Raw genomic sequence first — 14260 nt, 5'->3', positions numbered from 1 at the left:
ATGTCATGTTTATAATCACACACACAATAGATACAGGTCAGCTACAAGAAGCAATCACAGCATAGTATTGGAGGGCAGGAGCTCTGGAGCCAGACCACCTGGTTACAAATCCTGACTCCACCACTACCTGCAGAACTTAGAGCAAATAAATTAATTACCTAACTTCTCTAAGCCTTAAGTCTCCTCATTTATAAAATGGAAGCAAAGAGAGAAATTGTGAAAATTAATGTGTTAATACATGTAAAGTGCTTAAAATAGCACCTGGCACATAGTAAGTGCTTAGTAAATGTAAACTATGATTACAGTATCACAGGGCATAGAGATCATTGTAGTGCATAGAAAATAATCTATAAGACCACCACCAGACTTCAAACATTATTACTTGACTCCAAGGAAAAAAGTAGAGAATGCAGGTAATAAAGGGAGCTTTGGTATTATCTTGTAATGTTTGAATTCTTGCAAGGATGTGCTCATGTATTGTATATAAACTAAAAATAAATTAATGATAAAAACAGAAACGATTCCAAAATGACAAAAGCACTCAAAGGTTCCTAACTTCCAGGCTTGGGTACAAGCTATTCAACAGAACAAGGAAAAGCATGAAGAAGTCAGAAGAGCTGTAAAAATGAGATTCCCGCCACAGAAGCAGCACTGGATGCCAACATCCAAATCTCTCACTAGGCTGTGTTCCCACCCCCACAATGGCCTTCCCCATTTCACCTTCCAGGCTGGCATCCCATGGTACTGGAGCTTTCTGTCTCTGATGAAGTTGTAGAGAGGTGAATCTGGGACAGAATTCAGGTCTCCACACAAAATGATGGGACAGTGGCTGCCATCTGACAATCTGGCCACCTTGTCCACTTCAGCCAAGAGAATGGCCATCTGAGCCAGCTTGATATCACCCCGGCGAGGGTTGTACAAGACGTGGGTATTTGCCACACATAAGGGGGGCACAGAGACTTGATCCAGGCCTTCTGGAACTAGTGGCTGTAGCAGCAACACTAAGCCTACATTGTCCCGATTGAGGAGCTCCAAGCCAGGTCGGAAGTACTCCACAGGGCTGGCACAGCGCAGACGGAATCTTGTGGGCTTATAGCAGACAGCACAGCCATCTGTCTTACACCTGGTCCTCCTCTTGTAGAAACAGGTGAAGCCTGCAAGGAACACCCCACCAAGGAGATGGATCAGAGTCCTTGAAGCCTGAATCCCTCCAACCAATGGCAGTGGCTCAGGCGTATGTGCCTAAGTAAGGCATTGCTCTTGCTGTTCAGTAAGGGGGGTCCTTGCCCTTGCAATTCCTCGGCTCTGCATAGGTTCCCTTACAGTTAGTTGTAACCAGATGACTGAGAGAGAGAGGGGAAGGGAAGACAAAAAGGTATGAAGCAATATCATTTGGGAGGAAAAGCATGGTTATCTATAGAGTCAAACTGGGAGTTGTAGCTCCATAGTCTACTATCACTGTAGCTTTGTGACCTTGAGCAAGTCACATAGATTTTCAGAACTGCAGTTTCACTGTAAAATGGGGATAAAAATACTTAGCCTCACAGGGTCAGTTACTTTAAGGATCAAGTTGCAATATATGTCAGAATTGCTTTAAAACTGCAGAACTCTACTTTGCTTCTCACCCACACAAAAAAGGTCACAGCTGAGACTGAGGGTTTAATAAGACAACAGAAAAAGATGGTGCCTTCAGGAGAGCAGACTACAACAAGCAAAACTGGTGAACATGCCAGGGAGCTGCATTACCCATCATTCGCAGGGAGGGCTCCAGCTGCTCCCAGTAATGATCTTCTTGGACTTCCTGGAGACATAGGATCTGGAAATTGACAAGAAAACCAATCACTCCAGAGTCCCCAGAGTGCTGGAGCGTGACTCCTACCCTAGGAGCAGACACTGAGGACAGGTGGAAAGCTGCTGTGGGTCTCAGGCCCACACTAACTTCCCACAGGGCTGACTCTTTCCAGGCAGCCAGGACCAGGAATAACAGGCCCAGAGTTGAGCTGAGTCTGGACACATGTGCTGGATTTTCCTGCTCCTTGAATAACCTCAAGTCTCCCTCCCTGCATAAAGGTGCTGGAAAGTGTGTATCTAGGGAGAATCTTCTCATCTGCAAAAACTAACTCACTCCAGACAGGTAAGCTCTAGGCCTAAGCAGGACTCCAGTCATATCAACAACCATGAAGTTGAATTCCTTTTCTAAGAGTATTAGTAAACAGCCCAAGTCCAGAGCAAATGCAAGATAGCAACCCTTTTCACTCACATCGGGGTCCCAGTGTTGGAATTCCTGCAAGAGATTCGCAAAGCGATAGTTCCAATTGAGGATGTCTGGGTGGCAATGCAGATAGAGCTCCGAGCTCTGCTGCATCAGGTCCTGGGCCAGGATGTTATAGGACATTAGAGTGAATTGGAACTGAGGGCCATCCCCTGCCTCCAGGCCCTGAGCACCTGGCTGAGCAGAGAAATCCTCCCATTCCCGCCGCAAGATTTCTGCAAAGGGATTGAGAAGAAGAGGTTCATGACAAGTACTTAACCACAGGCCCCACCATCTCCCACTCCTGACTCAGTGATACTGTGTCTAAAGTTTCTTTTTTCATCTTCTCTATCACCCATTATTCTCTGTGGCAATTTGAGCAGCACTCTGACATTCTCAGACTAGACAGTAAGCTCCAAAGCTAGAGATAATCTTGGCTGATTCACTGTATCTAGCATAGCAGAGCACCTGGCACCTAGCACATACTCAACAAATAGATATCGACAATTTCTCATTTTTGATAAATCCATGGGTCTCTGGGGAATCACTCAGATGAATGAAGTTAAAGACATTTCTAGAGTAATCTCAACCTTGGGCGTTTTCTGACCTCTAAACCATAACACGTCCCCCATCTCCCCTAGAGCATGGAGCTGCATAGAGAATTTCAAACCTACCTGAGCCACAGAAGTCACTCTTCAAATGTTAATGGGAGCCAAATAGGTAACAGAAAAAACTGAAGTTCGACACAGAGAGTGAAGGCCCTAAGAGCTCTCTACCCTACCCCCAGGAAGTCCTTGGGTCACCTCCAGAGAACCCATAGTGTAGAGAACCAGAACTAGGGTCTGCTTTCAGTTCTGCCCCTACTTAGCTTTGTGACTTTAGGCATGTCTTGTTACCTCTCTGCACCATAGTTAGTTCACCTCGAAGACCATGAGGCTGGATGAGATGATCTCTAAGGCCCCTCTCGACCTGACACTACAAGATTGTCAGAAGAACAGAATGTAGCCAGAGTTCCCCACCAAAGAACCTTCTCTTTAGCAATGGCTCTGCCCACACCCAAGACAGCCTGCTGCTCTGGCTCAGTCAGCCAGTTGTCAAACTCACCATGATATGGAATTTCCATTGGAGGAGGCTGTAACTGCCCCAGGCTCTCAAAGGGCCAGACAGGAGCCTCTTCCTGGGCCATAGGCTCAGGTGCTATGCTCCAGGCCAACACTGCAGGGTCCTCTTCCCATTGCTGTGCAGCCAGGGCACCCACTGGGAGGACAGCACAGTCTGCATACTGGGGGACAGTCTGCATCGGCACAGCTGCCCACATTGGGCCCTTGGCCTCTGGTAGTGGCTCCTCTCCTATCACCTCAGGAAAAGGCTCCTCCAGCTTCTCTGCTGCCCGCAGATCACTCAGCTGCCTGCTGGACCATTTGTCCTCTGAAGCAGCATCCTGTTCTCCAGGATTATCCATCAGGAGTGCCAGGCTGCTCTGGGCTAATCCCTTATCTACAAGGGGACTCTCACTCACAGCTGAGAGCACCTGGTTTGACCCTTCTTCTCGCCACTGCTGCAGCAGGCCCTCACACTCCTCCTGGCTAGGGTCCCGAGGGGCCATAGCAAACTTGCCCTCTCCCTGCAGGGATGAGCTCTTCGCCAGGAAGGCATTTTTTCGACAGGTGAAGAAAGCATCTAAGGAGAAAGCCAAAACACCATGTTATAAGATGATAGCATCACCCAACCCACTCTTCTCCCAACTAGAGTATAAGTCCCATACAAGCAAGAATCATATCCACCCTGCTCATTATCACACCATCAGTAAGCCTACCCGTTTTAGTGCTTGGAACATGAGAATCATCAACAGAATGAGCACTTATGGTATACCAGGCACTCTTCCAAGTGCTTTACAAGTATTAACTAATTTATATGGTAGGGATCTACCCCACTATTCATTCAGTGCCTGAATGAAAGAATGGCTGTCCCACAGAATCTAGGGCAGATGTGGTCACATACAACCACACCCCTTTTATCTAGCAGTTAAGACTCTATTAAACACCAGCTCTTTGGTTCTAAGAGCCACATTACTTTGGAACCAGCACTTGACCATGGACCAGAACTGTACGTTATTATGCACAAAAATTAATAAAACTGTGTGACCTTGGACAAGGATCCTAGTGAGACAGACTTACTCTTGACTGTAAAATGGGGACAAGGGAAGTTTGAACTAGACAATCTTCTCCAAGAACTTTTCTAATTCTATAAATCCTCTAATCTATTAATATATTCCAAATGAGAAAGTACATAAAACTTACTTCTTAGTAAAGCCCCTTGGTCCTCTTTCCAAAATTATTTATTCCACTCATAAATCTTCACAAACTTCATTATCAGCTTTCCTTATGAGGCTGTAAGTTAGAAGGTGCCAACAACTGACAGCAAGAGACAGCTGTCATTTCTTTGCTACAGCGGCCACAAGTAACAGCCAACAAGCAAGAAAGCAGGTGGGAAAACTTTAAAATTAGAGCCCCAAAACTCCAAGCACTGTATTTTGGTGCAAACATCCCCCACATACTAAATCACTTATTTACAGACCAGGACAAGGAAAATGCACAATGCTGACCCCAACCACCAGAGGCTAATTTCATCAGCTCTACTTTTTTTTTAAGTCAAGAAAAACTTTGAAATGGTTCCAATGTTGAAAGATACTATCTTATTCATGGCCTATGTGAATTTATTTCCCACTAAACCAGTGGTTTTCAACCAGAGGTGATTTTGTCATGAGGAAACATTAGGCATTGTCTGGGGACACTGTGGTTATCACAGCTGTGGGGATGCTACTGGCATCTAGTGGTTAGAGGATAAGGATAGTGCTGAACACCCCACAGTGCGAATGACAGCTCCGCAATACATTATCCAGGCACAAATGCCAACAGTGCCAAGACTGGGAAACCCTGCTTTAAACTCATGGGCTGGGTAGCTGGCTTAGTCTCAGGGACCTACTGATTCTCTGCCTCTGGAAACATCATCTATGCAGATGGCAGAGGGTCCTTGGTTTATGTGAGTTTGATTTTTGGTGGTGGTGGCGGTGGTTTGTTTTCAGAACCTTTTGTTAAAAAAAAAAAAAACCTTCTGTAGAAACCAAATACACAAAGTTAACACAAGTACGTGGGACTACTTTAACGGGTGTGTTTTGTGGGTTGGGGAGGTGGCTTCTCTGAGATCCCTAAAACTCTGCCTACCGCTCTAGAAACCTCTGGACTAGTATGTCACTAAAGCTGCCATGATGGACATTGGAAGAGATCGAGAAATGACAGCAACTTGGTTAAAGGACTATGCCTTAGTTTTCTGCAGACAATTACTTCTGTGGAGTTTCTCATTCCTCAGAAGTATGGACACAGAAGACACACCTGAGTTGAGTGCCTACTACATTCTGGGCAGTGCTAGCTAGCACTAGAAATACAGTGATGCAGAGCAAAAGATAAAGAGCAAAACGGGTACTTGCATTTCTAGTGGCAGACACACAGAAATAAAAAAATCAAACTATTTTATATGAAATACACAACAAATATAATAATATGAATTACAGACATATTGTGCAAAGTTACAGACAGAAAAATCACAGAATGCACAGTTGGACCCCTTATTTTTAAGAAAGTATTTCTTGGTCTGCCCCGCCCCCTAAACTGAGAAAACTCTGGGAGCTCTGTGGGATCGCTAAGAGGAACTGATGGTCTCATAAGAGCCTCAGGAATTTTAAAGACCAGGAATGGAGGGTGCAGGCAGATCATTTAAAAAGTGAAAGAACTCTCTTTGCTCTCTAAAATATCAACTAGGCATTGCCTCTACCCCACATCTCTCAGAGCACAGGGGCTGTCTTCAAAGCTGGGGCTTAAATGTCTCTGGATTCTGAGCATCCGTTTGTCAACCAAAGGCTCAGCTGAGAAGAGCTGAGACAGCTGTCCGAGGTGAGTGTGTAGCTGACCCAGGGGAAGACACGTCCGTCCTAGTCTTCAGCCCACAAGCCCCCCAGGGCCAACCGGCCCCTACCCATTCGGACATTCTCCTCGGCCCCGAGGTGCCAACCCTCTCCAGCTCCCCCAGGGCAGTGACTCAGCGGACCCCAAAATCTCTCTGCATTCCCGAGGGTTAGGAGCGGCCAGGAAGGAGCAGCTCCCGCCTCCCACCGGGTTAACTGTGGCCCGACGCCACCGCCACAGGCGTGAGGAGGCGGCCGCCCACGAGTGTCATCGGCCAGGCCCGGGCCTCGTGGGGTCCAGGGCGGGCACCGGAGCCAGGAAAAAGTGGTCTTGAGGCCCGACGCGCCGCACGCCACCCCAGGCCCCACTGGACCGCGCCGAGGCGGGCCGGGGTCTGGCCCCCGCCTGTCAGGACGCGGGGCCGGTACCTGAGAGGGCGCGGAAGAGGCGCGCGGCCGGCAGCAGCAGGTAACACAGGCACGACGCGATCATGACCGGCCGCCTGCGCTCGCGCCCGCTCCCGCCTCCCCTCTCCGCCGCGGCGCGCCGGGTCTCCCGCAGCGAGGCCCCGCCCCGGACTCGCCCCGCCTCCGGGCCCGCCCCCGGGCCGGCTCACGTGATGCCGCTGCCCTTCAACAACAGCTTTATTGGGAGTGTCCTGCCTGAAGGGCGCGGTAGAGGGCGGGGTGTCTGTTCTGTGGCAACGGTCGGCCTGGTTTCCTGAGGCCAACCAGGCGCCGGAGTTTGAATAAGCCCCTCGCTGAAGGATCCCTAATATTAAAAGGCCACAGTTACGCCGCTTAACTAGGGGTCCGAGTTGGGTCCACTAATGTAGCTTTACCGCCCCTCAGTTTACACATCTGTAAACTGAGGGGCTGGACTTTAAGGTCTCATCCAGCCCTGACTTACATAATTTCACCCTTCTCAGCCCTGAGAGGAGAGCGAGCAAGTTTTCCCCCTTTTAGCTCCTTTTCCTGACTCTCCTGTCTTTCCCCAGCTCAGAGTGTAGGTCACAACGTGAGCCTACACCTTTGCCTCCTTCCCCATCCTGTGCCAAATGGGCCCTCTTTTTATCTAAGCTGGAAAAGGGGGGGTGTCCCACGAATAAGGGAGTCAAGAAAGGGAAAAAAAACTTCTGCTGAGGTAGGGACCAGGTCTATTTGGTTGGTTGGTCTAACTGAGGTTAGCTCTCTAGTGCCTGCAACGGAGTCAGCACGTGGTAATGGGGCCAAATGTCTTTGTCCACTGAACAAAGCTTATGTCACTAAATGAAGGCCAGATCCTCCATTGATTCTGTGCCACCCACATACCACTTTGAGTTTCTCATCCACATTTCCCAAACTCAATAGTCTACCCCAACCACACTCAAGAAGGAAGGCCTATACAATACTCCCAATTACAGTACCCAGTGTCTGAGCTGTGCAATTTCCCATTTGTGGCTGGAGCCTTGGTTGTTCAGGGAAGCCCTCTAGAGAGTCACCAGATCCAGGACCTGCTGGGTACATCATAACACTGAAAGGCTGAAAGGAGGAAGAAGAGAAGGTCAGTATTGTGGCCCCTCTATTTTCCCTGAGCTTTAGAGACAGTGTCTGGCTCAGGCAGCTGTACTCACTGCCCGTGTCTAAGAGAGCCTCTTAGAAAGGAGAGCACAGAAGTCAGCTCTACCTAAGGAGCTCCTAAAGGTAGGCCCACTCCTTTGATGTGGCTTAAATAAATCTCCCTCGTACCTTCCATACACTTTTGTCCCAATAGCTACCCAGAAGTCCAAGTTTCAAATCAGATCCTAACTCAAAGTATTTATTTAGAGACCATGCTTATCATTTTGTGAAATGAGGGTTCTCTTATTAATTTGGAAAATGTTTTAAAAGTACAAATTCCTAGGCCCTTCCTACTCCCAGAATTGTGGGAATTCTGAATCCCCAGGTCTGGAATGGGGCCGTTGAACACTGACCACATTATTCTGGTGGACAGTTTGGGAAACTACTAAAGGACCTCAACTGGGCTGTTCGAGGCATGTGTGGGCAAAATGTGTCAGGCCAACTGATCCCCTATTCTTTTCAAGGCTTTTCCTGAGACCAAGTAAGCAAAGCTGCCCTCTTTCTGTTTCCTGATCCATAATCAGCTCTGTCAGAAAATGAGGATCACAAGCTTTGTAGTTAGACCTCCTGAGTTCAGATCCTGACACTTCCTACCCATGAATTTTCTCAGGTTACCTGACCTCGTGGTGCCTCAGTTTCCTCACAGTGCCCAGCCCAGAATACATTCTCAGTGTTTACTATTATATTTTTTGAATTTAGACCCAAACATCCCTGGCTACTGCTAACATATCCCTGGTAAAATGCGGGCCTTCCAGTCTGTAATGTCTTATTGCTAAGCAAGCAATAACTGCAGATTCCAAGGAGACTTGGCCTGGAGAAGTACAGCCTCAGGCTTCCCCACTCAAAGGAAAAGTACAAGACTAATCTTCACCATCTGTAGCCTCATCATGTCAGAAATAGTTCTCCAAGAAGAGAGACTGGATAAGTCCCTCAATTCATCCCAGATAACAGAGGAGACAACGATAAATATCTGCATCCACCTGAGTGGGGTTCGAGAATACGGAACCTCACTAATGGGTCAAGTGGGAGCTTTTGCAATACTTTGAGGGCTCTAAAATGTTCTTTTAGAGGGAAGTTTCCTGTTACAGAAAACCTAAGCCCTTGAGGGTTCAAATTTTACTTATGCCAACAGATATGTATGAAAGTTCAACATGGTGGCTGTCTTTTATCAATTTATTGGTTGAACATGTGCAATATACAGGGTGGCATAATGCTTCAGGATTACAGAGGCTAGTGACCAAGACCTGGATCAATGCTGCCCAAGAGAAATATAATGTGGACCACATATGTTATTTAAAATATTCTGGTAACCTTACAGAAAAAGTAAAAAAAAAGTGAAATTATATGTTTTATTTAATCCTATCTATCTAAAAACTTAGCATTTCAATACATCCTCAGTATTTAAACCTGAGATATTTGTGTTCTTTTTTTTCTTTTTTGTACTAAGTCTTTGAAATCCAGTGTGCATTTTGCATGGACAGCACATCTCAATTCAGACTAGCCACAGTTCACGTGCTCATAGCTAAGTGGGGCTGGTGGCTACTGTATTGAACCTTTGCAGTCCTAGAGGGCTCTCAGACTTGCCTATGTTCAACACCTGAAGCGTGTACACGCCTAGTAACTTGGCTTCTCCAAGCTGACTGTTTCCTCTGGGATCTCAGGATTTATGCCTAGATATTCCAAAAATATGCCAGATTGGTCTGAATTGATGTATTCATTCATTCACCTGTTCACTGATTTGCTCATTCATGTATTCATTAGAGATTGATTAAGCACCCATTAATGTTTATACCAACCTCACCCCAGTGTTTGTCTTTTCTTGACCTCAGGCCCCCTTAGCCTCTTTCATTGAACACTCTATCCCTGGGCTTACAGCCTTTCCTATCTCAAGTCCTTCTGTCCCAAATCCTAGAATGTCATTGTCACCACCTCCTCAATGACCTCATTCCCACTGTACTTCAGACGTGTCATTACTGGATCCTGCTCCATCTCTGAAATCAAAAGTTCACACACCCACTCTGATGGATCACCTTGTGGCTTTCCGTCTCTCCCACTTTCACTTCTGCTTCATCTGTTTAATTCCATCAAACCCTTGAGTTCTCTGTTCTGTCCTCAAGCTTCCCTTCAGTCATCATTTCTTTTTCTATTCAATATGAATCCCCATGAGCCATCTTTTAAATTACTCTTTTCCCTGTATCAACTCTCTTGCCCACTGTTCTTTGATCACACCTGTCTAGGTCAGTAAAACCATTCTGTTTCTTGGCTCTTATATCTGGGCTGCTGAACACCAGTGAATAAAATTATCAACCTCACAGATTGGAGCCACAGATGTGCTGGCCTCCAACCTCACTTCAGCCCTCAACCCTCCCCAGCAATTCTGTGTTCTTAAATTAGTTTTCTCTCCCATTGTCACAATGGCCATTTCTCTCAAACTTGCTGTCCTCTTACCTCCCTTCTTGCTCTCTGGAGATCATCTTCCTACCAACTTGAGGGAAAAATAGAACCGCCAAATGAAAACTCTACCCTCCGTTGCCACAGCAACACACTGACCGGTATCCCTCCCAGCAGTGGCTGAGCTCTCCACGGTGCTTGGCATCCATCCCTCTGCCTCCTCAGAGGCTGTGCTCCCTCTGCGCACTCCTCTCCTTTCCTTTTCTGACTCCTTCCCATTAACATTTAAACCTGCTCAAATCACTTCAAAATTATGAAGCCCTTCCTCAGCCCTCCCTTGTCTTTCTCAGACCTTCCTCCATTTCTCCCCCTCTCCTTCACAGCCAAGCTGCTTGAAAGGGTTGTGTGCTCCCCTGCCTCTACTTCCTTACCTCTCGTTCATCTTCAGTCCACAGAAATATAGCTTCCACCATCTTCACTCCACTGAAACTCCCCCATTAAAGTTCTCAATTACCGCTAAATTCAATGTACACTGTCCAGGCACTATTATTTCTTGAGTAGTCTGTAACTTTGCATAACTCTCCCGTTCTTGTAAGATGCTCTTCCCAGATAGTTTTTTTCAACAAATGGTGCAGGAACATTTTAACATCCACATGCAAAATGAACCTTGACCTACACCCTACACTTCATACAAAAATTAACTCAAAATGAATCATAGAAAAAGTTCTGAAATGGATAGTGGTGATGGTTGTACAACATTTTGAATGTGCTTAATGCCACTGAATTGTACATTTGAAAAGATTAAAATGGTAAACATCATGTTAGTATATTTTACCATAAAAATATTTTTAATGGATCATAGACCTAAATATAAAAGTAAAAGCTAAGGCTATAAAACTTCTGGAATAAAACATAGGAGAAAATCTACACGACCTTGGGTTAGGCAGAGAGAGTTTAACCAAAACCATGATCCATAAAGAAAAAAACGATTATTTTGATAAAATTTTACTTCATCAAAATTAAAATTTGTCCTCTGTGAGAGACACTGTTGAGAGTAAGAAACCACAGACTGAGAAAAAATATTTGTAAGCCACATTTCTGACAAAGGACATATGTAGATTATATCCAGAACTCATAGCACAGAAAGAAAAGAAGCAGCTCAATTTAAAATGGGCAAAAGATCTGAACAGAAAACAACGAAGATATATGAATAGCCAATAAGCATATCAAAGGATGCTCAATTTCATTAGTCATTAAGGAAATACAAATTAAAACCACCATCATCGCACACTTATTAGAATGGCAAAACAAAAACAATAGTGGCAATATCAAGTGTTGGCAAAAATATGGAGCAACTGGTGCTCTCATGTATTCCTAGTGGGAATTCAAAATGGTATAGCCACTTAGGATAACAATTTGGCAGTTCCTTACAAGGTTAAACCTACTATATGACCCAGCAATATCACTCATAGGTATCTACCTAAGACAAATGAAAACTTACATTCACACAAAAACCAGTATGTGATTTTTTTGTAGCTACTTTATTCATAATCAACAATAAAGGGAAAATATGAAGATGTGTCTTAGCAGGCTGATGAGCAAAGTGAGGCACATCCCTGCAATGGAATTTTACTCTGCAATGAAAAGGAATAAGCTACTGCTTTATCCAATAACATGGATGAAACTTAAATGTATTTTGATAAAGTGAAAGAAACAAGACCCACTAAAACTACACATTGTGTGATTTCATTTATATGACTCCGGAAAAGATGAAACAATAAGGATAGAAAATGGAACAGTGATTGCCAAGGGTTGGGGATATAGGGGGCTCATCATAAAGGAGCAAAATGATGGAAATTTTAGGGTGATAGAACTGTTTTGAATGGAACCATGGTGGTGGACACATGACTCTATGCATTTGTCAAAACCCATGGAACTTTGTGCACCACCAAGTGAATGTTACTGTATATAAATTAAATAAAATCAACCAGGATATAGGGGGAAAGATGAAATGCAGACTGTGACAAATGAGTTAAATAATCACACTGAAGGAGATCAGGAGAAAGAGTTGACGTACATAACTTGGGGAAAAATATTTTGACTGGTTATTATAAGAAAAGAACTACACAAAAGAACTACATGCTAATAAACACTGTGCTCCAGTTGGTAAATTTGTTTCCACGGTAGCAATTCTGAAACTTCTCTCTATATATACTAGAGATGAGCAAATAAGTAAATATATATTGGAGAGAATGAGAGTCAGTCTTTTTTGAGAAAGAAAGAAAGGACAAATATGAAAGGGAAGAGAACACGAATGTCTCCTGTAGTGCTGGACTAGAGTCAGAGGCATCAGTATAGACTCATGGTTTTTGTTTAACATATACAGATAGATGGGTATAGAAATAAATACAGATACATGTGTTATGCATGGGTTAATATACATACGTGCATATATTTCCTAGCTCTATCCACTGAAATGGACTAGAAGCCATGAGAACCCAATAATGATGAGCATGCTAGCTCCCATATCTAGTTTTCCATTCTCCTTGAAAAAGTGATTGATTCTTTTGGTGCCAGAAAAGAAGGAAGAGATCAAAATAAAAATAAAAGAGGGGAGTTGTTGAAAGGGCATAGGGTCCAACCTGAATGAGTTCCCATAGCCAAAGTTGGAACTTGAACAGCAATACAAATAGTATTGTACTGTAACCCAAAGAACAAAATAAACATCCATGAGTCTCTGTTAATATAAACAACCAAATAAACAAATACATGATGGGGAGGGGAATGGCCACTATCTCTTACAGAAGAATCCCAATTAACAAATATAGAAGGATTGTGGGAAATTGAAAATCACTATTCGAAAACCATAGTAATTAATTGTTGAGGCAAGATCCCTCAGTGGATGCTAAAATTAACAGGCACAAAGTTTAAACGGAAATAGGATATTTGCAAAATCTTAAAGTATCTTCTCCAAAATACATTTATCAATTTCAAAGGGGAAAACAACAACTTTACAGTTGAGAAACCTGGTAGATACCACTTTGACCAAGTGATCAGTATAATACATACAGACATCATGTATCCTTGTTATGCATGAGAAGTACTGATGAACTCTGATGACCTTCCCAATAATCATGACAAAACATCTGATAAATCCAAGGTGAGTGACATGCTACAAAAAGTATTTGACCAGTACTCTTCAAAAGTGTCAAGGTCATGAAAGACAAAGAAAGATTGAAGCAATATAGATGAGAAGAGACTAACAGAAACATGATAAATGGCACAATGTGGGATCCTAGATTGGATCCTGAACAAAGAATGGACATTAATGGAAAAACTGGTAAAATACAAATACAGTCTGTGGTTCAGTCAATAGAACTGTACCAATGTTACTTTCTTAGTTTTAATAATTTTTCTATGGTTATGTAAAATGTTAACATAGGGGGAAGTTGGGTAAAGAGTATACATGGGAACTCTACTATTTTTGTAACTTCTGTAATCTAAAATTATTTCAAAATAAAAACTTTAATGTAAATAAGGTTAGCCTTCGGCAATAGAGAAAAATTTTAAAGAACACTATACAAAAAGAACTTGCAGATATTACAGTACATTCATTAAAAGATACAAAAATTTTTAATTACGGTTTGTGAATATTTTATTTCTCCAGAATTAATTCTCACGCAAAAATAATTGCTGTCCATCATGATAAAAACCTTTATTAAATCATACTCCTGTTAAAACATTTTCAGTGGCTCCTTAATTGCCTTTTAATTACATTCGAATCTATCTCTGAAATTGCTCTGGTCCTTGTGGCCTCTCTTTTCCCTACTACTTACTCTTTGTACCCTTTATTCCCCCAGAACAAATGCACCTTGGGTTCTACAACCTTCCTTTATCCTACATTCCTGGAAATGCCTTTCCCTAGACTCCACTTGTTCAGACAAATGAGAAAAGATGACTGCCAGAGCCACCAAGGGGGGGAGGCTGGCTGTTGCCAGGTCCACCCACGAGGGTCACAATGACTGCATGAGGTCATGGAATCTTGAAGATGAAATGAA

The 14260-nt window shown here is 43.9% G+C and overlaps 1 protein-coding gene across 5 annotated transcripts in view; it reads right to left on the bottom strand.

Annotated features, from left to right (window-relative positions):
• The window catches only part of ANGEL1 (angel homolog 1), a 28126-nt gene extending 21342 nt beyond the window's left edge, over positions 1–6784 (bottom strand). For 2 of the 5 annotated variants that reach the window (XM_037022443.2, XM_073242093.1), the window contains exons 1-5: positions 6642–6784; positions 3356–3931; positions 2261–2487; positions 1747–1816; positions 721–1154 (exon numbers count right to left, since the gene is read on the bottom strand). In XM_037022443.2, coding sequence (XP_036878338.2) covers positions 721–1154; positions 1747–1816; positions 2261–2487; positions 3356–3931; positions 6642–6705 — 1371 coding nt within the window. In that variant the 5' untranslated portion in view covers positions 6706–6784. Of the gene's footprint in view, positions 1–720; positions 1155–1746; positions 1817–2260; positions 2488–3355; positions 3932–4551; positions 4697–6641 lie in introns of all 5 variants that reach the window. The other 3 variants (XM_037022553.2, XM_037022592.2, XM_037022632.2) reach the window with 3 other exon arrangements.
• Between the last annotated feature and the right edge of the window lie 7476 nt (positions 6785–14260).

The sequence above is a fragment of the Manis javanica genome, chromosome 8 (assembly GCF_040802235.1).
Source record: "Manis javanica isolate MJ-LG chromosome 8, MJ_LKY, whole genome shotgun sequence".
Taxonomy (NCBI): domain Eukaryota; kingdom Metazoa; phylum Chordata; class Mammalia; order Pholidota; family Manidae; genus Manis; species Manis javanica.
Note: the sequence above shows the minus strand (reverse complement) of the source record. Positions and strands in the feature narration are given on the sequence as shown.